Consider the following 26,485-nt stretch of genomic DNA (forward strand, 5'->3'; position numbering starts at 1 on the left):
ATTTTTGTTTCTAAAATAATCTGGTTTGAAGGATCATGTTATTCTCTAAAGTATTTTCATTAAATTGCTATTGTATCCAAAAGTTAGCTCCTTGAAAAACAAAGCCAATGTATGCACATTCATGTTTATTTCATTTGAATAACTAATATCAACAAAATCTATGTCTCTGATTCTCAATAGTAACAAAGAGAAGTAAGGAGTCACTGTGGTTTATCTGAATTCTAGTACTCTTTCCTTCTTCCAGTAGTTTCTGGAGCAGCAAAAATCAAATCATCTTTTATGCAAATATTCTAAATGCATCTGAAGTGAGTTCAGTTATACTTAGAGTCATAATTTTAAAAATCATTTTCTTTGTACTCATGAAGGCTCCTAATATTCCTACATTTCCCGGATTCAGCAGTTCAGCTCTTTTGCCATCTCTTTTTCCAGTTTGCAAGAACATACATGTCAAAGAAATCATGCATAATCAGATTCCCGTGTAAATAAGGTAAACAAAATCTCTAAATCACAAGAGACTTCTTTTCTTATTAATAACCAACCAAATATGTACATATATGTGTATATATATATGTCATGATTGCCAAGAATATTGGTAGTTTTTTTTTAGTACTCAAGATATACATTCTTTTATTACTTTGTTTCTAAAGCTAGTTTGATATAATATACCATAGGGGTCTCTCAGGTCCTTTTATGAAATAACTACCTCAGCAAACACAGCTTTCCTAAAGAAAAAAAAAACACTTTTTCTAGATTAAGCTGCATCTCAATATGCTAACTGATGTGAACGAAGCACATATCATTGATGTGCAAAACTTCTAGGGAGGAGAAATGAAACCCTGTGGGTCACCCTCATCCTTCTAACTTCTGCTTTCCATTAAGTGACTTCCCACAAGTCTCCTCATCAGAAACCTCCAAATTACCTAGCTAGCTGCCTTCTTTGTTCTGCCCAATTTGACATACACTCTTTTTCGTTCATAAATCTAATATCCACATTGGTGGACTTCATTCTTTGCCCTCCACATTCATTTCTTCATTATTCTCACCACTACTGTATTGTGACATCTGTACAATCCCATTCTGACACATGTGAAGATAAGGTTTTGCTTTATTAAAATGTTAAATGTATCAGACACTTGACTAATGTGTACAAATTCCTTCTTCACAAAAGCAGCCCCATGGCCTTCTCTCTCCCATAGACACTCTGTTTCACAGCTGTTCTTCACTCACATCGGTTTGAGTATCTATCATCTCTCATTTTGTCTCTATGCTTTCACCTCATATTATGAGTTATTATCATAGGCTCAGAAGCCTATCTTACCTATTTTCCTCTCCAGGAGACAGTACTGAGTAGTAAATTAGAATCTTCCAGGATATGAACACTTTCATGTACACAAGACGTTGTGGAGCTATTTTATGTTTAACTATGCATAAAACCACTATGTCTATGCCTTCCAGAGAAACAGGCTCTGAAATGTTATTGAACATAACCTATTTAAAAACTTCTTTAACTACAATGACACTGCCTCTCCTCAATGCACCAACATCTTCAGAAATAACTTGTGAAGACTTGAAAACATGTCAGTAATTGACATGAAAAATGAAGAATGATGTAATTTTTTGCAGGTATAAATAAGACACGCTGAGATTCTTACTAGATCCAAGAAGAGCAGAGTGCCATGAGACAGGAAATAAATATGGAACAGAAATATTTTCATTTGTAATGAAAATTGTTCTATTTACAGTTTTCAGAAGAGAAAAAAATACACACACACACACAAACACACACATTCACACACAAAAACCAGAGCAATATGGCTTTACAGGGTGTTTTTTCTTCAAGGGCCTATTTGTCATTTGACATCCGGGAACACTCTATAGGGATCAACAAAGGGGTTCTAAATTGTGACCTGAGTAGTTTAGAGTTTAACATTCATGAGGGGGAGCCGAGGGGACAAGTAACTCTTTGACCATTGGCCATTTCCTCTCCTTACTGTCATTCTCTGAAAAGCACACACTGGATTTTCTCAGGGTCATGACATGTCAAAAAGACAGTTGCAATCAACACAGCCATGGGAGAGATACAGCTATGCTTGCTAGGATTTCCAATACTTCTGTTTCATTTCTAATATAGTACAAATCAATAAAAGCAACCACATAAGCATATCCATGCTGGTATGTCATCATATTTATGCGCATATGGTATCAGCATGAAGAGAGCATAATTAAATATGCCGCAGTCATCACATGGCATATCATTAGATCATACAATAAATCAAATACCTCACTGGGTCAACGTGGATAGATCTGAAATATATATCACTGATTTTACAAAGACCAAGTTGCAGTCATTGTGTGCACTGTCTGAACTTTTCTACAAGGTTTTAATACACACAATCAAGTTCTACATGTTATCTATGAACGTGCACATATGTTGTAAGAGGTTTTTAATGTGCATTTGGGTGATTTCTTTTTCTTTTTTAAAAAAAAATTTAATTCAAGTTCTTGGTTACATGTCATCAATAAGTTTTAGTAGTATAGAAAACCCTAAGACCGTAACAGCTCAGAATGACTGTCTTAAAAGGCTATGTCTACCAAAGAGTCAGGAAAGCATTTTTAAAACTCAGAGGTACCCCACACACTCCCAAATAAAACTGCACACATGTTCTTTAGTTTAATTAGATCCCATTTGTCAATTTTGGCTTTTGTTGCCATTGCTTTTGGTGTTTTAGTCATGAAGTATTTGCCCATGCCTATGTCCTGAATGGTACTGCCTAGGTTTTCATCCAGGGTTTTTATACATTTAGAACTTACTTTTAAGTCTTTAATGCATCTTGAGTTAATTTTTGTATAAAGTGTAAGGAAGGGGTCCAGTTTCAGTTTCCTGCATAAGGCTAGCCAGTTTTCCCAACACCATTTATTAAATAGGGAATCCTTTCCCCATTGCTTTTGTCAGGTTTGTCAAAGATCAGATGGTGTAGATGTATGGCATTATTTCTGTGGGCTCTGTTCTGTTCCATTGGTCTATATATCTCTTTTGGTACCAGTACCATGCTGTTTTCATTACTGTAGCCTTGTAGTATAGTTTGAAGTCAGGTAGCATGATGCCTCCAGTTTTGTTCTTTTTGCTTAGGATTGTCTTGGCTATATGGGCTTTTTTGGTTCCATATGAAATTCAAAGTAGTTTTTTCTAATTCTGTGAAGAAAGTCAATGGTTGCTTGATGGGTATAGCATTGAACCTACAAATTACTTTGGGCAGTATGGCCATTTTCAAGATATTGATTCTTCCTAACCATGAGCATGGAATGTTTTTCCATTTGTTTGTGTCCTCTTATTTCCTTGAGTGGTGGTTTATAGTTCTCCTTAAAGAGGTCCTTCAAATCCCTTGTGAGTTGTATTCCTTGCTATTTTATTCTCTTTGTAGTAGTTGTGTATGGGAGTTCACTCATGATTTAGCGCTCTATTACTGGTGTATAGGAATACTTGTGAATTTTGCACATTGACTTTGTATCCTGAGACTATGAGGAAGCTGCTTATCAGCTGAAGGAGATTTGGGGCTGAGACAATTTGGTTTTCTAAATATACAATCATGTCATCTGGAAACAGAGACAATTTGACTTCCCTTCTTCCTATTTGAATACCATTTATTTCTTTCTCTTGCCTGATTACCCTGGCCAGAACTTCCAATACTATGATCAGAGTGAAAAGGCAACCTACAGAATGGGAGGAAATGTTTGCAATCTGTCCATCTGACAAAGGCCTAATATCTAGAATCTACAAGGAACTTAAACAAATTTACAAGAAAAGAACAAATAATCTCATCAAAAAGTGGGCAAAGGATATGAACAGACACTTCTCAAAAGAATACATTTATGCAGCCAACAAACATCTGAAAAAAAGGTCATCATCACTGATCATTAGAGAAATGCAAATCAAAACCACAATGAGATATCATCTCACGCCATTTAGAATGGCAATCGTTAAAGGTCAGGAAACAACAGATGCTGGAGCAGATGTGGAGAAATAGGAATGCTTTTACACTGTTGGTGAGAGTGTTAATTAGTTCAACCATTGTGGAAGACAGTGTGGTGGTTCCTCAAGGATCTAGAACCAGAAATACCATTTCAGCCAGTTATCCCATTACTGGGCATATACTTGGTGTGTGTATATCTATATATATGTACAGTGGCTTGTTCCTATAATCTCAGCTACTCAGAAGGCTGAGGCAGAAGTATCACGTGAGAAGCCCAGGAGTTTGAGAACAGCCTGGGCAACATAGCAAGACTCTTTATTAAAAAAAATAATGCAGGCTGGGCACAGTGGCTCATACCTGTGATCTCAGCATTTTGGGAGGCCAAGGCAGGTGGATCACATAAGGTCAAAAGTTTGAGACCAGCCTGGCCAAACATGGTGAAACCCCATCTCAACAAAAGTAGAAAAAAAAAATTAGCCAAGTGTGGTGGCACACGTATGTAATCCCAGCTACTCGGGAGGCTGAGACAGGAGAATCGCTTGAACCCAGGAGGCAGAGGTTGCAGTGAGCCGAGATTGTGCCATTCCACTCCAGCCTGGGTGACAGAGTGAGACTTCATCTCAACAGAAAAAAAAAATCATGAACTTTGGTACATGCCTTAGACCTTGCAGGAAAAAAAGTATAAGACTTTGACGCTTTATCAAAAATGATTACATATGTAACTTACCTGCACATTGCGCACATGTACCATAAAACCTAAAGTATAATAATAATAAAAAAAAGAAAAAGAAAATGTAAAAAAAAAAAGACTTTGATGCTTTATTACAGAGACTCTCATGATTTGTTACAAAGCAGTTCTTTAAAAACACACTTGGAGGCTATACTAAAATTATTATTTATACTATTTGTAGGCAACTAATGAATTAAGAACTCTTATTTCCTTTCTTATGTGCTTAGCATATACTTATCAAATGCAAAGAAGAATATATTATCAAAATTTGTTACCTTACAAGTGAATTGCAGTATAAAATAGTCATAATTCTAACAGAATCATATCAGACTGACAGAAAATGGCATCATCAGTAGAATCAATATAATGAGCAGGCATTGTCAAAGAACATGATTTCTGGACAAATGAACCAGGAGCAGCTAGAACAGCAGTCCCCCTTATCTGCTGTATGTGTAGAAAACACATATTCAACATGATGTTCTTCTTCTCTCACACCGCAACAACAATAATCAACGCAGAAGATTTCTGTGACCAAAGATGTATTTTTCCCCAGCAACAATGAAACAATCAATTCTGATGGGTGCCCTCTAATTCTGACACTATCTACTTGGGGATTGTGTCAGATCCCACAGGTTGAGGGCTCAGTACCACAAGGCTAGTCCCCCACAGCAGTTACAAGTCTGGGCCTCCAGAACTTCTAATCAACTTCCAGTTGGACTTCAAATTGGGTTTCCCAGGACCCCCCCTTTGGTTTGATTAATTTACTAGAGTGGCTCAGAGAACTCGTGGAAACACATTTACCAGTTTCTTATAAAGAATATTAAAGGATACAGATAAAGAGATGCATAGTGCAAGATATGGGGGGAAAGTAACATGCTTCCATGTCCTCCCAGGGCACTCACCCTCTGGGAACATCCATTTATTCTCCGTATGCCTCCATGTATTGGAGAGCATCCAGGTAGCTGAATACGGCTACCTGGATGCTCTCCAAATCCAATCCTTTTGGGATTTTATGAAAGCTTCATTACACAGGCATGACTGATTAATTGAACATTCAGCCCCTCTCACATCCCAGGAGGTGAGGGGTGGGGCTGGAAGTCCCAACCCTCTAATCACACCCTGATCACTCTGATGATGAGCCCCACCCTGAAGCCATCTGGAGGCTGCCTGCCATAAGTCAATCATTAGCATACAAATGATATCATGTTGGAAATTCTGAGGATTTTAGGAATTGTATGACAGAAAATGGGGTTGAAGACCAAATATATATTTCATAATATGACATTGGCGGTTTTATTGACTGCAGATTCAGTTACCCATGGTCAACCATGGTCCATAAATAAAATTCCAGATGTATATACATCATAAGGTTTAAATTGCATAAGATTCTGAGTAGTATGACAAAATTTGAGCCATTACATCCCAGTCTGCCCAAGATGTGAATCGTCCCTTTGTCAAGTGCATACACATTATATGTGATAGCTGCTTATTAGTCATTGACATAATCTGTACCTAACATCCAACCAACAATATCATCATGGCTCACGGATCCAAGATCACGTGAGGCAGATGATATTCTTTCTGACATATAGTCAAATAGAAGGTCAATAGTAGCCTAAGACTACATGGCAATGCCTATTGCATTTGCCTCACTTATCACATAGCCATTTTATCATCTCACATCAGTGCAGAAAGTAGGGTGACTATAGTACATGATATTTTGTGAGCTCACATTCACGTAACTTTTATTACAGTATATTGTTACAATTGATCTACTTTACCATTAGATATTATTAATCTCTTATTGTGCCTAATTTATGCATTGTTTTATTATAGATATATATGTATTTTTAAAAATTATTGTACACATAGAGTTCAGCACCATTCATGTTTTCAGGCATTCACTAAGGGTCTTGAAATGTATCCCCTATGTATAAGAGGAAATTACTGTACTTATTTTGTTGAAACACAACAGTTTCTCCACCTCTTCAGTTTAAACTATTTAGGATAAAGCACTCTAATTCAAAAAATCTAGGTCTATGAAAACTGTACTCTATTCTATGGCAAAACACAGGATACAGACCAGGGTCAAGGATCCCTGCAAAGACTTTTCAGCTGCCAGTGCAGAAGAGCCTAAGAGAGATCAGCGTCCTTACTCTCACTAATCCTCTCCTAGGGAAGATTCTGGTAAGTTTGCTTAGTTCTAGCTATTCATTCACCCTATGTAAGGCACAAACAATGCTTAAATTCAGCTTTCATTTTTAGCTCCTTCAAAAAAACACACACAGAGAAAATATCATTCCCTTAAAAGCTTATCCAATCTGAGTCTTGTTTCCTTGTCAGAGAGAAGCTTATAAAGAAACACTGGGAATGGTATGGCAAGTTGCCAGGGAGCACTTTCTAATATATAAAATATATATAAAGGAACCATAAACTCACTGGAGCTACCAAGATGTGCCAACAGTTGTCTCACTACCTAGTGGGAAAAACAACAACAACAACAAATCTTTGTCACTTTATGTAAACAAAAATAGTATGACTCTCTTGGCATTTTTCATGATGGAGAACCTAGTTATGAGTCATGTTATAATAATATAGACTGTTTTCAAACTGATCCCTCAAAGAAAGAAGGTGAATAAGAAACATATTGTATGACTATAGTATTCACTAGCTGGTCTTATTTCCAACTGCAAGGTAAATAGGGAAGACTTTCTGACTCCAGTTTTATAAAGTACAACCTCTTGAGATTGTCCCTTTCCACTGCTAATCTGTCTGGACCCATCTCACAGAGAAGGATGATCCAGTTAGTGCTGTGTAGTACACAGCATGAAGTCATTTTCCTCAACCCTCCCCATTATGTGGCAAATGTCTATATAAATTATGCTTTTTCAACATGTAAACATATGCCATTAAATCCTACATTAATAAACTAAAAGCAAAAAAGCACAATGGATAGCTTAATTGAATACATTCAATTATCTTGGAAATTTATGTTTTGTAATATTGAAAAAGATATCCACTATATTATCCTTAATATATGACTATGCTGGACATATCAAAACTGTGGAGACAGCAAAAATATTAGTAGTTGACAGGGGTTAGTTGGGAGGGAGGAATAAAAAAAGAGAGACAAATTTCAGGGCAGCGAAAGTATTCTAATGGCGGGTACATTTATTATACATTTGTCCAACTTTATAGAAGGTACAATACCAAGAGGGAACTTAAATATAAACTATGGACTTTGGGTGATTATTATGATGCATCAATGTAAGCTTCTCAGTTGTAACAAATGTACCACTCAGGTGGGAGATATTGATAATGGGGGGAGCTATGCACGTGAGGGGTGATGGCATATATGAAAAATCTCTTTAGGTTCTTTTCAATATTGCTGAGAATATAAAACTGCTCTTAAAATAAAGTTATTAATTTTTTTAAAAGATTTTCACTGAATCTTCTATTACTAACATATTGCTATAATATATTACCATATATTATAGCAAGATGTACTCAATTTGAAACACAATATGAATATTCTCTCCAGAATTATAGTATATAAAAGTACATAAAGCAAATAATTTAGCTGTATTAACAGGCAAGAAAATAACTGATAAATGATTGATTTTTTAAATTTCATAATTATAAAGAGAAATTTAATAAAATATAAAACAAAACTGAACCATCTATATAATTAAAATGAAACAAATTTTTTATTTTAATTTTAAATGAGAAATCGTTACTTAATTTATCTAACCATTTTACTGAAAGGTTAATCGAATAAGAACAGATTATAATTGCCTAATATTGCCATAGTAACTTCTGTATAGAAACCTGTTAAATATTCACCAAAATTCCAAAATCTAACAGCACAGAAACTTAATATTTCATATTAAGTTGCAACTGACGCAAATGAAATAAGCACCATGCTATGTTATATTACCATGTTATTCACTATCAAATAGAATTTTTAAGACATCTAAAGTTAAGTTGGGGCTGTAACTGCTGTGAAGAAAATAGTCCATATAACAGTCATAAGACAGTCATTCTTAGAAAGGCTTACATGCAAAACTGGCCCTTCGCTGGTGTTTGGAAATTTGCATTTTAAAGGTTTGTCACCATTTCCTGAGAAAAGTAGCTCACTGTACCTAAATTGTTTGCATAAACAATGTGGTTGACTCTGAACAGCTGCTTTTCTTCTGGAAGTGTGGAATTTGTGCGTATGTGTGAGAGAGAATGCCTATGTAACCAGCTTCCGTAAAAACCTTGGATACTGTGTAAGTCTCTAGTCAGACTCAAACTGGTAGACAATAGTGCCCACGTGCTGTCAAAACTCGAAGCTGCAGGAATTCAGCACATCCTGGTGATGCCACAGGAGACGGCTCCCGGAAGCTTGTGCCCGGCTTCCCCAAGACTTGCCACATGCCCCTTTGCCCTGAGCCAATTTTACTTTGTATTCTTTCACTGTAACAAATCAAAGCCCAGAGTAGGACTGTTTGCTGAGTCCTTCCAAGTGAATCACCAAACACAGAGGTGGTCTTGGGAAACTCTGACATAATGGCATTATATGAATTAGTTTTCTTTAAGGTGATGTGACCTGTGACAACAATCAGAAGGCTGTTTATAGAATACCTTTCCCTAATCTGTTTTCCTTAACAGTTGCCTTTGAGATTCCTGTATTTCCGCATGAATAAATCCATAAAGGAATACAAATAATTATGCCAAAAAATAATGAAAAACAAGCAGCAATCCTATTTTAACCAGAATAAAAAATTGAGAATATGGATGATTAAAAATATATCCCATAGTATGAAAGCTTCTAGAAAAGAAACAAAAAGATCACAGCCAATTGTCTTCAACTCACCAAGGTTTCTTTTACAATAACTGGGGATCAGGCCAGGTGCAATGACACGCACCTGTAGTCCCAACTACTCCAACGGCTGAGGCAGGAAGATTGCTTGAGATCAAAAGTTTGAGGCTGCAGTGGAGATTGTGCCTGTGAACAACCATTGCACTCCAACCTGGGAAACAGAGTGAGACCCTGTCTCTAAAATGTATTAGTAGGCTGGGGGCGGTGGCTCACGCCTGTAATCCAAACACTTTGGGAAGCTGAGGCGGGCAAATCACAAGGTCAGGAGATGGAGACCATCCTGGCTAACATGGTGAAACCCCGTCTCTACTAAAAATATAAAAATTAGCTGGGCATGGTGGTGCATGCCTGTAGTCCCAGCTACTTGGGAGGCTGAGGCAGGAGAAGCGCTTGAACCCAGGAGGCAGAGGTTGCAGTGAGCCGAGATCACGCCACTGCACTCCAGCCTGGGCAACAGAGCGAGACTCAGTCTCAAAAAAAAAAAATCTATTAATAAAAACATACGTAAAATAATTTGCATCATTCAGGTCATTGTGATAATTATAGAAATATACGTAGCCATTGGATACAATACTGTACTATCGATCATAGAGCTCATTTAATTTGTTTCTAATCTTTTTTCTTAAGTTCTTATAAAACTAAAAATATCTATTAAAACTAAAAATCGTCTGTTAAAGGCAGTTCTTCACAGAACAGGTCAAAAAGTCAAAAACTGCATTTAAAATGTAGGATGAGTTATCCACTTCTCCTCCCAAACAGTGGGTTTTTATTATTAAGGGCCAATAGGACTTTAAACTCATTTTGGGGAATAAAGGAAGTTATGGACCAGCACGATGGCTCATGACTATAATTCCAGCACTTTGGGAGGCTGAGGCAGGAGGATCACTTGAAGCCAAAAGTTTGAGACTAGCCTGGGCAACAGAGAGAGACCCTTGTCTCTAAAAAAATAAAAAATAAAAAAGTTAGTTTGTTGTGGTGCCATATGCTTGTAGCAGTCTCAGCGATTTAGGAGGCTGAGGTAGGAGGACCACTTGAACCCAGAAGTTTGAGGCTGCAGTGAGCTATGATCACACTATTGCACTCCAGCCTGGGAAACAGCAAAAGACTCAATCTCAAAAAAAAAAAAAATCAAGAAAGTTATATATAGATGGTTAAAAGTGTGGTAATCCAACTGACCAAATATTCCAGCTAAGTAACAGATTACCAATATTTGAAGAAATATAATACCAGAAAAGTGTTTTACATTAAAACTATGTCAAGTTTGAAAATTTAAAAGACACCTTAAGTGTCTGAAATTAATCTGAAAATTTAAAAGACATTTAAAGTTTGAAAATTTAAAAGAAACTTAAAATCTTAAAGGACCAGCATCACTTACACTGTCATTGTGCTAAAGATACAAAGAAGTTTAACATTAAAGATTAATAGAATACCAGATATACTTTAGAATAGGTAGCTAATTCTCTTAAAAGAAAATCATATATAGTTGTCAAAAATATCTATGTTAGAAATGTGATCTAATAATATTTTCTTTAGGGATGAAATTCAAAAGAAAACAGTAAAAGCAGAGATATTACAAGAGGTCATGAAAAGGGAACTGCACTAAAACAAAGTGTCCCAGAACACAGAGACTTGGTGTACTTAGCATATCACCTTATATTTTTCTCCATGACATTATATAAAAGATGTCAGCTTCTCCAAACTGCTCATCTATAGGCTACTTCTTTTTTTGTATATATATACTTTAAGTTTTAGGGTACATGTGCACAATGTGCAGGTTTGCTACATATGTATACATGTGACATGTTGGTGTGCTGCACCCATTAACTCGTCATTTAGCATTAGGTAGATCTCCTAATGTTATCCCTCCCCCCTCCCCCACCCCAAAACAGTCCCCGGTGTGTGATATTCCCCTTCCTGTGTCCATGTGTTCTCATTGTTCAGTTCCCACCTATGAGTGAGAACATGCGGTGTTTGGTTTTTTGTCCTTGTCATAGTTTGCTGAGAATGATGGTTTCCAGCTTCATCCATGTCCCTGCAAAGGACATGAACTCATCATTTTTTATGGCTGCATAGTATTCCATGGTGTATATGTGCCACATTTTCTTAATCCAGTCTATCATTGTTGGACATTTGGGTTGGTTCCATGTCTTTGCTATTGTGAATAGCTACAAACCACTGCTCAATGAAATAAAAGAGGATACAAACAAATGGAAGAACATTCCATGTTCATGGGCAGGAAGAATCAATATCGTGAAAATGGCCATACTGCCCAAGGTAATTTATAGATTCAATGCCATCCCCATCAAGCTACCAATGACTTTCTTCACAGAACTGGAAAAAACTACTTTGAAGTTCATATTGAACCAAAAAAGAGCCCGCATTGCCAAGTCAATCCTAAGCCAAAAGAATAAAGCTGGAGGCATCACGCTACCTGACTTCAAACTATACTACAAGGCTACAGTAACCAAAACAGCATGGTACTGGTACCAAAACAGAGATATAGATCAATGGAACAGAACAGAGCCATCAGAAATAATGCTTCATGTCTACAACTATCAATCTTTGACAAACCTGACAAAAACAAGAAATGGGGAAAGATTCCCTGTTTAATAAATGGTGCTGGGAAAACTGGCTAGCCATATGTAGAAAGCTGAAACTGGATCCCTTCCTTACACCTTATACAAAAATTAATTCAAGATGGATTAAAGAGTTACATGTTAGACCTAAAACCATAAAAACTCTAGAAGAAAACCTAGGCAATACCATTCAGGACATAGGCATGGACAAGGACTTCATGTCTAAAACACCAAAAGCAATGGCAACAAAAGCCAAAATTCACAAATGGGATCTAATTAAACTAAAGAGCTTCTGCACAGCAAAAAGAAACTACCATCAGAGTGAACAGGCAACCTACAGAATGGGAGAAAATTTTTGCAACCTACTCATCTGACAAAGGGCTAATATCCAGAATCTACAATGAACTCAAACAAATTTACAAGAAAAAAATGAACAACCCCATCAAAAAGTGGGCGAAGGATATGAACAGACACTTCTCAAAAGAAGACATTTATGCAGCCAAAAAACACATGAAAAAATGCTCATCATCACTGGCCATCAGAGAAATGCAAATCAAAACCACAATGAGATACCATCTCACACCAGTTAGAATGGCGATCATTAAAAAGTCAGGAGACAACAGGTGCTGGAGAGGATGTGGAGAAATAGCAACACTTTTACACTGTTGGTGAGACTGTAAACTAGTTCAACCATTGTGGAAGTCAGTGTGGCGATTCCTCAGGGATCTAGAACTAGAAATACCATTTGACCCAGCCATCCCATTACTGGGTATATACCCAAAGGATTATAAATCATGCTGCTATAAAGACACATGCACATGTCTGTAGACTACTTCTGATTGAAACTTGAAACTCTCGAAATGCGGCTGTGTTATGATTCCCTGTTGGAGGGAGTTGGGATGTATGTGCTTTGGACAAGCTGGTTCCAGTTACTACTGCCAGACTTTTGTTTCAGAATGCATCCAGAAGAACTTATCAGGGATTTCAGTACAAACTAAGTATTTCCATAAGGAGCAGATAAGAAGACCACCGTTTTTCTCACACATTACCCTTAGGTTTTGACAATTCTGTAAAAGTGTGGGCACATGTACTCAGAAGTCAAGACCATTTTCCCTGACCCTGTGAACATAGCTTCTGCAGTTACAAAAGAGTTACGCAGGATCTTGGTAGATTTGTTCCTCCATATTTGGACAACAGACATACCAATCACATCAATAGCCCACATTACACCTCAAAAATGGTTCTTTTGAAAAGGGTACCACCAAAGAGCTTTTAAAAGTTAAATCGAATTGGCTTTTGAGTAATCTTACTTGTTAGAATTGATACTCCCTCCTTAAAATTCTCACTTTTTTTATTTTTGCAACATCACTTCCTCTGACTCCTCTCCTACTTTTCTCTAGCCACTGCTCATTCTCCTTTACCAACTCTTTTTTTCCTAGGGGTGGGGAGGGAATGTTGACATTCCCAGGGTTTTGTCACAGGATAGCTTCTCATTCTACATCTGCATCATGGACAGCTCATTGAGATCGATGACTTTGCCTAATAATTATAATAACATCATTCTACATCTGCATCTCCAACCTCAGATTTGGAGGGAAGGAAAGTTATTCTTCCCTGTTGACCAGCTGTACTTCTCCATTCAGTGAACACGTCCTACTCCTTTCTTGTGTGCAGTATAAAGGCCAGTACACAACCTGGAAACCTATGAATGATCCATGATTTCTCTCTCCCCACTAATGTTTTACATTCAATGTTCACTAAATCATATTAACTGTACCTCTTTTCTGCTTCTGCTTTATATTTCTACTGCCACCAAATAAATATGTTTATATTTCCTAGATCAACATGGCCTCTTCACTGATGGTTATCAAAGGAAAAAAAGTCCCTATCAACTATTATCATTTTTTAATAAATAAAAAATTAAGTAAAACAAATGAAGAAGGCATAGGGGCAAGAAAAAGACCAACATTTTAAAATGAGTAAATGGAGTAAATTTATTTTATTTTACCATGGATGGGTGAACACCTTACACTAGATTGATAGTAGTTCAAGCATCGAACTACAAGAAAACTACAGCTTTAACTACTGCAAAAGCTTCCTTTCTCTAGCTTACTTTCTTGTACTCAGAATACAATATATAATATATATAACATACCAAATATGTATTTTCAACAGCATGGGGATTGGCAGCACTAAATCCCATGTTGTTCAAGGGCCAACTGTAATTATTGATTCATTTAGTAATTGCAAAGAATTTATTTTACAAATTAAATAGAAGTTCTAATTATATAAAAAGTCTAATTCATTATTATGTAACTATAAAAAAACCTACAACATAATAACTTAAAAATTTGTTTTCTTATTTACACAAAAAGATCATCTAGAATATTAGGAACCATAATTAAATAATAATTTTTTTAAACAATACTGAGATTATAAATTACCTACAATTAACTTTTTAAATAATTATAAAATCTAGACTACTAAGTATTCTTTAAATGTGTGCAATTTAAACAGTGATTTTTTTAAACTGCTTTTTCGTAATCAAAACATCTTTATTCTTTTTTATCTATGGTAGTACCATCAAGAGTAATTCACTATCAGAAATCTTACCTGGATTGCTATTTCTAGAAAGCTCTTCATATTTCTTTCTTTTGTATTCATAAATTAGTTCAAAAATGCTATGCATAAAAAATGAAATTAATATTTTAATACTATTATCAAAAACATTTACCAAATATACTAAATTATTAGAGTATCTTGAACAATATCAGGATGTTAATTATCCTATACTCTTCTCTTCTGTAAGCTCTACAAACTTCTTAGTACCTTTCTAATTAAATAATAAAAACACGTGAAGTACTCATGAAGTGAAGGCAGTATAGCTCAGCAAACTATCTCACATCAGCTTGACATAATGGAAAGTCACCTTCCTGGCTCTTACTGGAAGGTCCTGGCTCTATAGCCAACAGGTATTTGCTCTTAAACAAGTTGCTTCTCTTAGGCACAATGTCTTCTTCTAGATTTTACTATCTTCTTTCACTAGGTTGTTATATAGGTTTAATGAAGTAGCATTTTTAACATTCACAGAGAAATAGTAAAGCAGTGGAGTTTGTTCTTGAACTTTATTGCTGAAACTATTTTGAAATCCCAAATCAAACCCAATGTGTATTTTTTCATAGGTTCTAATATTCAAATGCTTCAGTTTAAGAAAAATGTTAAGTCCTAATTTTGCTTATTGTTCTATTATTTGTGGCTTATAATTCAGGGCATCTCAACTATTTCATAATTTGTAAATAAATTAATTTATGAATACATTATTTCATTAAAATAGGTAACATGATTGTTCACTATTATTGAGCTCATCAATTCCAAGGGCAGAAAAATAACAGATGTCATGATCTGGCTTGGGCTACCACTATTACTTCTCTACAGACCCTAACTGAACTGGCAGATGTTTGCTAGAATGATGGTTAATCTCCATCAGTGATGTTATCTCCAACTGACATGGAAGACAAAACCCTACTTTCATTTTTTTTAAGTTCCATGAAGTAGATGCAAGTTGACATTTTCTCATTTCCAAGATACATACTAACAAAATATTTACACAACACCCCATGTGTTACTTATCTCCATTCTCAGTTTATAGATCACCTTACACAAATGTTTTTATAGTGAAAAATCACAATTCTAATATAAGGGGCCACCCATTTTATTTTGATTCAAACTATGACTTAGCTAGCCAGCAAACAGCCAAATGACCTTCCCGTGACTGCAAAATATGAAATGCTTCACCATGCTAATTTTCTCTGTATTGTTCCAATTTTAGTATTTGTGCTGCCAAAGCAAGCACAAAGCCTTACTTTTACATATAACTGCTGATAAGTCATGGATGAGGGTTAGCTCTGTTCAATCTAACTGACCAACTTGAGACTTAGATAATTCCGATGAATGGCTTCCTGTGAAGTAGAATCCAAAAATATTTTATAAACTTGAGATAGTGATGCAAGCAGCTTGAGAGATCTTCATTATTATAGAAAACAGATCACTTGAGGGGCCAACCACAAGTTGATGCCTACTACTCTAAGGAAGGATGGCATAGAAGCTTCCACTACCTGAGAAAAGCTCTTACACTGTTTATTTAAAAAGTCTCAGGGTACAGATCTGGTAGCAATAAAGAAAAAAACTGTGATCTCTTTCTACAACATTATTTGAATATCTCTGACAGTTTAGAACTATCCCAACTAATATTTGCTTTAAAGAGGAAAAAAAAGGGACTCAAAAAATAACTCACCACGAAGGTCTAGAAGCCCAGGTTAAAATGTGGGCTTTACATCAGGTTTTGAGTGTGGGTGAAAGTGTCAATTTGCTCTGTATGTATGTTGATAAAGTTAGAATATCCAGCTAACAGAGCAAGGTTCTGCTGTTTTGGAAACAATGGCTGAGCATGTAAGTATGTGCAAGTGAACTAAAAAAATAGTTGTAACTTTGAAGCCTTTTTATGGATCAACATGAAGATTGAGGGATCTCAAACAGAAAGGGCATCCTGGTGGCAAAGGTTAATCATTACCAGACTGCAAGAGTACTTTCTATGGCAAGAAAGCAGCAACAGAATCAATGAAAACAAAGCAATGATTAGAATGTCCTTTCCCCTTCTCCTTCTGACTTGTAGATACTGATTGTCTTCCTTGGACTTAGGGAACCCCTTAGGTTCTTGAAAAATTCCATGATCAGGCTATAGTAGATGGTCCCCAGTACACAGCACAAGATTTTTTGATGAACTGGACATTTTGAGACCCAAATAACTAATTAGAAAAATCAAAGATGTGAAACTACTTTATCCTATGCATAGGGGTTATACTTGAAATAAAATGTACAACATTGGAATCCCTAAGGAGAAAAGTCCTAAAAGTTTCAGTATCAAGAATCCTGCATCTACTGCTACTTGTCTAGCCTTTTGCTTGATTTCTGGCTGATGAAGTTGCACAACTCTAGAAAACTTAAAAACTTGAAAATTTGTCACTTGAAAACTACTTGAACCAAACTATGAAATCTCACCTGATATATAAGATGCAATTGTTACAATTATTTTAAACTTCAATTTAGTGTTCACTAGCCTTTTTATGTAAAGACTTACACTTTATTCTTAGCCTCAAGGGCATAATCTTCTGCAAGCTTTCCATACGCATCTCGAGAAAACACATCAATATTGTGCTGCAGAAGAAGAATGACTATATCTTTTTCTCCAAGAGTAACAGCAAGTATGAGGGCTGATCTAAAATAACAGAGAGGTAATTAAAAACTTTAATGACATTTTAAAAGCTAAGTTTATATACTTTATCAACTTAATATGTTGCCTGTCCATGTAGAATTAACCCAATTACATGTACTAAGAAACTAGCATCTTGGGTGCTCAAGGGTTTATCTTTGCAAGTTACCACAAAGATTAAAAGCAAGGAACAAAAAGGAAGCCTCTTGTCCCACCGTGGTATGACATAAAGTTGCTAACTTAAAGTCCTTTGATGGGCAAGAAACTATGCTCAGGCCACCTATCTACAGTAGGCAAATTTAAGTGAAAAATTATTCATTTCTTCCCTAGTCTGATACTATACATTATAATGCAAAATCAGCTAAAGGGTCAGATAAGAGCTATCTGCAGGCTTAAAACAATAATATTAATAGGAATGCTAACAGTAGTAGTCACAGCTTCAGTTAATGATGCTGATAAGCATGTGCTAGGCATTTAATTAAACACTATATATATATGGAGGATAATAATATATCCTTCAAGGGTGGTTGTGTATAAGTAACATCATACATATATAAAATATATATATTGTATATTATATATAATCTATAAAATGTATAATATACATTGTATATTATATATTATCTATAAAATATATATTATATGGTATATATTATCTATAAATATATATTATATAGTATATATTATCTATAAAATATATATTATATATAATATAGTATATATTATCTATAAAATATATATTATATATAATATAGTATATATTATCTATAATATATATATTATATATAATATAGTATATATTATCTATAAAATATATATTATATATAATATATATTATATTACTTACATTATATTCTTACATACATATGTGTGTATATATAATATATGCACATACGTATATGCTCAGCCATTGTTTCCAAAACATGAGCACCTTGCTCTGTTAGCTGGACATTCTAACATTATATATATATAATGTTACTTACACACAACCACCCTTGAAGGATATATTATTACCCTCCTTTTCACAGAAGAAAACACTTGGTGATAAGTAATGTTACCAAGGTCACACATCTAGCAAGTGGAAAAGCTAGGGATTAAACCCAGTCCTGTGTGAACCTAAAGCTTGTCTTCATCAAAGTAAAGTTTTATCCATTTAAAGCTGTCTTTTCTCCCCCTCCCCATATCAATTAAAAACATCATCAAAACACAGTAGAAATGAAAAACTAACATGAAACCCCTTTAGCTAACGTAAGATCATACATTCAAAAGCATCACATTATTACATTATAAATAACACCACATCATATGACAAATAACAAACATCTATCAATATACAGAGCTTTCTATATATAGAAGCCTTTTATGTGTATAATGTCTATATAGAGAGACGAATCCTGCTATACACTGTTCTTTATGTTACTCAGTCCAAATAATTGTTTTTCTACCTAAGTGATGATCTGTGTTGATATTTCTCACTATATCCCAATAATTAAAAGTTAGTCTTCTTATTAATGTAATATTTGTGACTTGAGAGACCGCTATCACTCTAAAATGACACTCAGGTTTAAAAACAACACAATAAGAACTAAGGTCTGTACCTGCTAAGATAATCAATTGCATTTATATTTGCTTTATTCTTTAACAAAAATTCCACCATTTTCACTTTTCTTCGACTCACAGCAAATAACAGTGGCTGATATTCACACTGTAAAATAACAGCAACAATTTATAATCACAAAATTACATATTTATCAACTGAAATGAAAACCTTATGTAAGATCCTGTGAGCTTCAATATATACAATTGAAAGGACATAAGAGGTAGTCCCTTTCTTTTCACTCCTCGGTACTTTTCTATGTTCTGCTCCTTCCCCTGGAAACAACCTCCTCTGCCTCACCACAGGAACTCTGGTCATCTCCAAAACTCAAACGTTTCCCAGTTCCAAGAATCGTTGCTTCTGTCACAGCATTTAGCATGGCATGTTTCAAGGATTTAATTGTTTCCCACCTGAACCAAGAGCTTCTTGAGGGCAGCAGCTGTATTTTTTTCTCTATGTCCTCAAACTCTAAGACACAGTAATAAATGTTTCAGGTATTTTTATTAATGATCTAAATTATTATCTACAGAGCAGTGTTTCTTAAACTATTAATATATTCCAGAGGATATTTACTTTACCAGAAGTTGAACATTATACCCCAAAAGAAAGACTCCATGATCACCCGTGTTTGAAAAATGTTACAAAACTGTGCATTATGTGTCTAGTATTTGAAAAATCTTTTGAACTTCACCTAATTCCTATTTGTAAATACTTATTTTGGAGAATGTTAACATTTGAGAAATGAGAGTTTCAGGGATATAGTTGTGAGAGCTTACCAGTAAAGGTGGAGGTTTCCTCTGGGTGAGACACACTTGCCTCATTCTCTTCTATCGATGCTGCCAGAATCTCAGATGACAATGTCAGGTGCTCAGGAACTCCTGAGGAAACCGTGTCATCTGAGATTCTGACACGATTGACAGTTCATTTGAAGCCTATCTCTTTTTAATTCGGAGAGCCGGGCTCTGAATTAATAGAGATAGGCTTCAAGTGAACTTTCACTGCTTACTATTAAATAGTCCATGGGTTTTCTCAGTAATATTTTTATCTTAGCTGTCAGAAAGCTCTGTATGAAATGTTATTCTCAATTACAATCTTAGGACCCTGATGCAAATATTTATGTAATTATAATCTTAGGACCCTGGTACATAACTCCTTTAAAAATTTATTTGTATTCTAGTTTCCATATTAATTCTTACTTAACTTTTTTTATTTTAGGTAAAATATAAATCAGAAATAAAAATACAATGGCTTATCAATTAAAGCTCTAATAATGACCTATACGAATTATTTATAGCATAATGAAAGACACTAAATTATTTGCATCATTTATTTATTTATTTATTTATTTATTTATTTATTTGAGATGGAGTCTCGCTCTGTCGCCCAGGCTGGAGTGCAGTGGTGCCATCTCAGCTCACTGCAACCTCTGCCTCCCGGATTCAAGCACAATCAATTCTCCTGTCTCAGCCTCCTGAGTAGCTGGGACTACAGGCATGTGATACCACACCCAGCTAATTTTTTGTATTTGTTGTAGAGAGGGGGTTTCACCGTGTTAGCCAGGATGGTCTCAATCTTCTGACCTCGTGATCCACCTGCCTCTGCTTCCCAAAGTGCTAGGATTACAGGCGTGAGCCACTGCGTCCGGCCAATTACTTGCATTTTTAGGAGGCAATGGTGAAGAGAAAAATATAATGTTGTCTGCAATATGCATAACCTATGCAACTATACCATGATTCACCTTAAAAAGCTTACATGCATTCTAATGGGAAGATGATTATTTATGGTATGTATAAAGAAAAATAGTTTATAAAACACCACCATCCAAATTCAAAAGTTCAACCCAATTACCAAAGGATTTATATAAAATATAGACTCTATATTTAAATAAATATAAAATGTCTTGAAAACCTTGAAATATTTACTAAAATATATTATAAAACAGGGCTTGTAAAGTCATCCCTACAGAGGCAAGGGAGATGACCCGAGGAAGTGAAGTACCTAGGTAGGAACAGTAGCAAAATGGAGACCACATGCCTCATAGAAAGGGGCAAACTCTGCACAGCATCCTAAATGTGAGATAGGCTCAAGGGACACCAGATTGGATTCTTGAAGAGAAGCCTGGAATCCAGATCTGTGCATGAGTCTCCTAAACCTTCCATGTTGAGACAATTTGTAGAGGCAAACTAAACACATCTATGGGACACATTTGGACTATAGACCTTGTATTTTTATATTTGCTATGGATATGTCTCCAAGTGATTGTATATAAAGCAAGTATTTTCATGTAAAATACTTCCTATCTTTAGTTTCAGATTTTTTTCCAAAATAGGCCCAAGAATGCAATAAAAATTGTTACTAAGAGTCATAATACCCACTTTGAGCACTTTTACAACATTCATTCATTCATAATTTATGTTTAATTTTCCCAGATTGCTCACCAAATGGATAATTAGTTCATAGGATTGCTGCAACTAAATTATTAAAATAATATTAAATTATTCTAGTTTCTATATTGTAACCTAATTTTTTTATTTTGGGTAAAATATAAATCAGAAATAAAAATACAATGGCTTATCAATTAAAGCTCTAATAATGACCTATATGTATTCTCTGTATTCTTACTGACTTCACGGTGTTCAGTGTTGAAAACTGCTATCCTGATTATGCCAGAGTTCTATGTACTTAACTGACATACTGAGGCAGTCCCTAATAGAGCTTCAGCTTTAAAAAAAGGTTTAGAATTTTTTACTATTGTAATTGAGAGAACCCTGCTTTTAATAATGATGTATTGAACTAATCACCAGAATGATAACAAAGAGACTCCGAGTCCTGAAAGAATCAGTCTCTACTTATTAAAAGAGTCCACAATAGCAAATTTCTAACGACCCTATGAATGGCAGCGAATAAGTGATGGTGGTAAAGAAAAGGTGTTATTCTTATGCTGATAGATACCACAAATAATAGTCCTTTTCACTTCCCACCCACAGAAGTAGAGACAGATAAAAGTCAGGCTAATATTATTGGAAAGGAGAAATTTAAAGGAAGCAGCGCCTATCATCCAACTCTTCTAGAGATTTTTTATGTGTTTGAGATATGGGAATTTATATTACACTTCTCTATTCAGTGGTTCTTAACCAGCAGCGTATCAGTGTCTCAAGAAATTTTTTATCGTTGTTGTTGTTGCTGTTAGAGGCAGTGTCTTAATCTGTTCCTCTGGCTAGAGGCACCACCATGCCCAGCTTCAAGGAAATATTTTAAAACATACGTGTCCAGTAATATGTAACAGTAAACATTAGATTTACTATATTAAAATCTTCAGGTGATAGCCTAGACTTAGAGATTTGCTTTTAATTTCCCCAGGTTACTGTCATGCACAATTCTAACTGTGAACCAGCACTGTTGATAATCACTTCAGTCTCATCTCTCACCCACATGGCAAATTCCCTTTATCATTTGGGATTTGGCCAAAAAGAGGAAAGAGCAAAAGATAGAGCCATTCACTGAAAACTTCATTTACTTTTCCTGGGTAGGGGTAGAGAAGAGACTAGTAAACTCAAAATCCAACTTGATTTTACTATTTGTAAGCTCCTTCTCTCCCACCTGCCTATCAAGACATTCTGGACTTGAGAGTAGAGTTTAGATGCTTGTCTAAGTGGCTGTTTCTGCCAGAATTCAATAATGTCCATTAATTATGTGTTCTTCTCTCTGCTGAACTGTGTGCTGCTTCACCACCACTATTCACTGCCAACCTGGTTTCCTCAGAGTCCTCCCAAAATTGATCCCTAGGCAATTTTACAACTCACAAACTCTTTCCCAAAGTAAGAATAATCATCCCCAAAACTGAAGCGATCCTTGTCTAAACATATAAATTGAAAATAACAAAACACACAAAAACCCTCTCCACAGTATTTTCCCTCATTACCTAATTTCCAAATTAGCTTGTGCATTTCTGATTGCTCTCCTTTTCTTCATTTTTGCCTCTTAAGCCTTTCCACAGAGGAATCACTTTCAAATGAAATCACCTTCACATACAATACTTGTCAACAGCAATAAGATGTACATTTATCGTGAAATTCTTTAATTTTCTTTGAAATTTAAAATAAAGCCTATTTATAAGGGCCAATTTTACTTTCCTGTGTCACTTCACACTGATTAGAAAAAAAGTAATTTAGTGGAAAAACACTTAACTATTACCTTTCCCAAATTCAGTTGTCATGAATTATAAATTTATTGTAATTCATTTTTTATAATTATTTACCGTAAGTGCATGAAAAAAAGCTGTTCCGTATAATGCTTCTTTAAAAGTTCCAATATTTAAAGTAAAATCTTAGACAGTTAAGGCATTTAAAATATTTTCATTCAAGGAATGTTTGAGCTTCCAAATATGAAAAATTGACCCTTACATGTGTCAATGTTAAAATAAATGCATTTCAGATAGTTTGAAAATAACATTGGTTGACCTATACCTTGCCGCATTCTTCAATATTTGTACCATATAAAAGAAGTTTTTCTATCATGGATGTATCTTCATTATACACAGCATAGTGTAGAGCAGTCCTTCCAAACAAATCCATAATATTTGGATCGGCGCCATTTTGCAGCAGAATAGTTGCACAAGCCTCCTGCCTCAGTTGTACAGCCTGTCAGTATTAGACCGAGAAACATGCAAATACTGAAAAATCAAAATAAACACTCTGTAGGATTTACTACTAGTTATATAGTGGTATTCCAATGAGATAAATTCATTTTATCCTATGTACTTAAACCAAATCCATCTCATGCTCAAAGAGTCAGCTACTATATACCTTGATCAGAGGTGTCCTGCCTTCACGGTCGTAGAGGTTAAGCTCACATCCTCTGGACACCAGGAGAAATACCATTTCCGGTTGGCCAGTGGCACAGGCCAAATGTAGGGCAGTCCTGTGAGAGTGACAGGACTTTTAAAACATGTAACTGTAAGCATTAATTAGCATGTTATTTCTCTGTCTTCAAAACAAATATGTAATTTTCTTGTGAAGAAAGTACAACATTTGTTAGCGCTTATTACTCACCACATTAATGAAAGAGCAGGCTATTTAATAGAAAAGGCTTGGCTTTTGGATTCAGTTTAATTGGGGCTTAGAATTTACTGTAAGCTCTGTCACTTAGCTGTTATTTAGCCTTTCTTTGCTTCAATTTCCTTATCAATAAAATATATAAGAGAATAGCAGCTATCCCACAGAACACTGCTGTGATGCTTACATAAGAATCTATGCACAGCATTTAGAACACTTTCTAACACAAATAACAGCTCAATAATTTTTAGATATTACTACTTACAAAGACATTTTAATTAAGTAAAATGATACAATCATATCTACATTGAGGTATCTATTAAAGATTAGATGTATCATTGTATTTCAGTCATTCTCAGATGCTCATTTTCTCACTATTCTCTTATATAAGCTACTGTTCTCTTATATATTAACATCTCCTGACATTGGAATACTGTTTACAATTCATTATTTATTACAATTATAACTGGCAACATTTTAAACATTATCTTATTGATATATAAAGTAATGTGGCATCACCCAATCCATGATGCCTTACATTAAGTGGGATACGGTACATAGAACAGGCAGTTCTACTCATATAATTGGCACCTAAATAAAGTACTGTGGAAAAAGAAGGCAAAAATAAAAAAAACAAATTTTTAAAACAAAGTAATTCTTACTTCAATTTTCAAAAAAAAAAATAATCCAAAGAAAACTCAGGATTCAAATGAATAGGTATGGCTCATTTTTTTCAATACTTACAGAATGTTATGTAAATTAGGTATTTGCAATAATTAATAGTAGTATTTGAGACTGTCATAAGTTTTTGAAATGGCAGTTAAAGGTTATCTTTCACTATTTTCTAACTTCAGAATTGCTTTTGTTTAAAAAAAAAAAAAAAAGGAATAAAGGATCCAATTGGGATTCAATCCTAATGCTTCCATTTTAAATCTCAGCTTGCTCAGGCTGGGCAGGTAAACCTGAAGTTGTTAAGGGTGGAAGAGTCCTGAGAGATGGTGGAATGTGTCTGCTACATAATAGGTATTCAGGTTATGCTTGATGAATAACTGGATTGAAAGAATGCATACATATAGTTGGGGAGTTTATTATGAAAAAACTATAAATTAAAGCAGTGCTTTTGGAATAGTGATAATCACTTATATTTGCTCGTTTTCATTTTCATGAGGACACTGATAAACTAAAATAATTAATATAAAATTGTTTGCTTATATGTAATAAAACTATAATAAAAACCTCTTTATATACTAAAATCTATGCATAATAAAATAATCAAGCACAAATAAAAATATTCCCTCTGCCTCTGAAGAGGCTAAAAGTTCACAGAAGATACCAATAAACAAAAAAATAAAAATAAGGCCAGGCACAGTGGCTCACACCTGTAATCCCAGAACTTTGGGAGGCCGAGGCGGGGGGATCACCTGAGGTCAGGAGTTTGAGACCAGCCTGGCCAACATGGTGAAACCCTGTCTTTACTAAAATATACAAAAATTAGCTGGGCATGGTGGTGCACACCTGTAATCCCAGCTACTCAGGAGGCTGAGGTGGGAGAATCACTTGAACCTGAGAGGCAGATTGCAGTGACCCGAGATCATGCCACTGCACTCCAGGCTGGGCAACAGGGCAAGACTCCATCTCAAAAATAAACAAACAAACAAAGAAATAAATAATAAAATAAAATAGAAACTGAGAATTATTTTTTTCTTTGCAAGATTTATATTTCTTCTTTTCCCAAGGATAATTTCATTAATAAAAAATATTTACTAGAAGTTTTAAACATACTGATCATTTATACATCACAGATAAGAAAAAATATCACAATACATCTGGCAGAAAAGAAGAAATTTTATATTTTGTACACATATTTGGCTTACAAACACCATAGACTGTTTGTGTGTATGTATAATCAAACCAACTTTTTTTCAGAGTACATCTTCACACCTCAACATACATCTGTATCTACTGACATCTGCAAAGGTCCCATATTGTCCCATCCTATGGATGCACTGAAATTTATTGATAAATTTATAAAATTTATAAAATCCATTATAAGGGGTTTTCCAAATACATTGCTATTTTAAGCAGTGCTGAAAAAAACAAATTGCATGTATCTCTATTTCCTAGAGATATTTTAGTATAATGGAATTGATGGGTGAAGGGCACATACATTTTTAAAGTGTGATACTTACCAAAAAATTGTCTATTTGAAAAGTCATCAGAAATATAAACTTTAAACAGTAGTATATGTACTGCTACCCTTTACCCTCACAAACTTGTGGACAGAAAACAGTATTTCATTCCTTTTTTAACTTAAATACCTTCTCCTCCCAGGAACAGTAAATATTTTTTCCCATGTGCATAGGTTGCTTGAATATCTGAAAAAAAAATGCTTTGCTCTATTTTAAATGAGAGTTCTTGTTTATT

At 35.0% G+C, this 26,485-nt stretch overlaps 1 protein-coding gene across 1 annotated transcript in view; it reads right to left on the reverse strand.

Annotated features, from left to right (window-relative positions):
- The window catches only part of LOC129030780 (ankyrin repeat domain-containing protein 36C-like), a 175,447-nt gene that overhangs the window by 146,034 nt on the left and 2,928 nt on the right, over window positions 1–26,485 (reverse strand). Inside the window, exons 2-6 of the mRNA XM_063649066.1 lie at window positions 23,813–23,927; window positions 23,474–23,647; window positions 19,009–19,115; window positions 17,279–17,416; window positions 14,755–14,822 (exon numbers count right to left, since the gene is read on the reverse strand). Of these exons, the coding sequence (XP_063505136.1) occupies window positions 14,755–14,822; window positions 17,279–17,416; window positions 19,009–19,115; window positions 23,474–23,647; window positions 23,813–23,927 (602 nt within the window). The remainder of the gene's footprint in view (window positions 1–14,754; window positions 14,823–17,278; window positions 17,417–19,008; window positions 19,116–23,473; window positions 23,648–23,812; window positions 23,928–26,485) is intronic.

Source organism: Pongo pygmaeus, chromosome 12 (assembly GCF_028885625.2).
Source record: "Pongo pygmaeus isolate AG05252 chromosome 12, NHGRI_mPonPyg2-v2.0_pri, whole genome shotgun sequence".
NCBI lineage: Eukaryota > Metazoa > Chordata > Mammalia > Primates > Hominidae > Pongo > Pongo pygmaeus.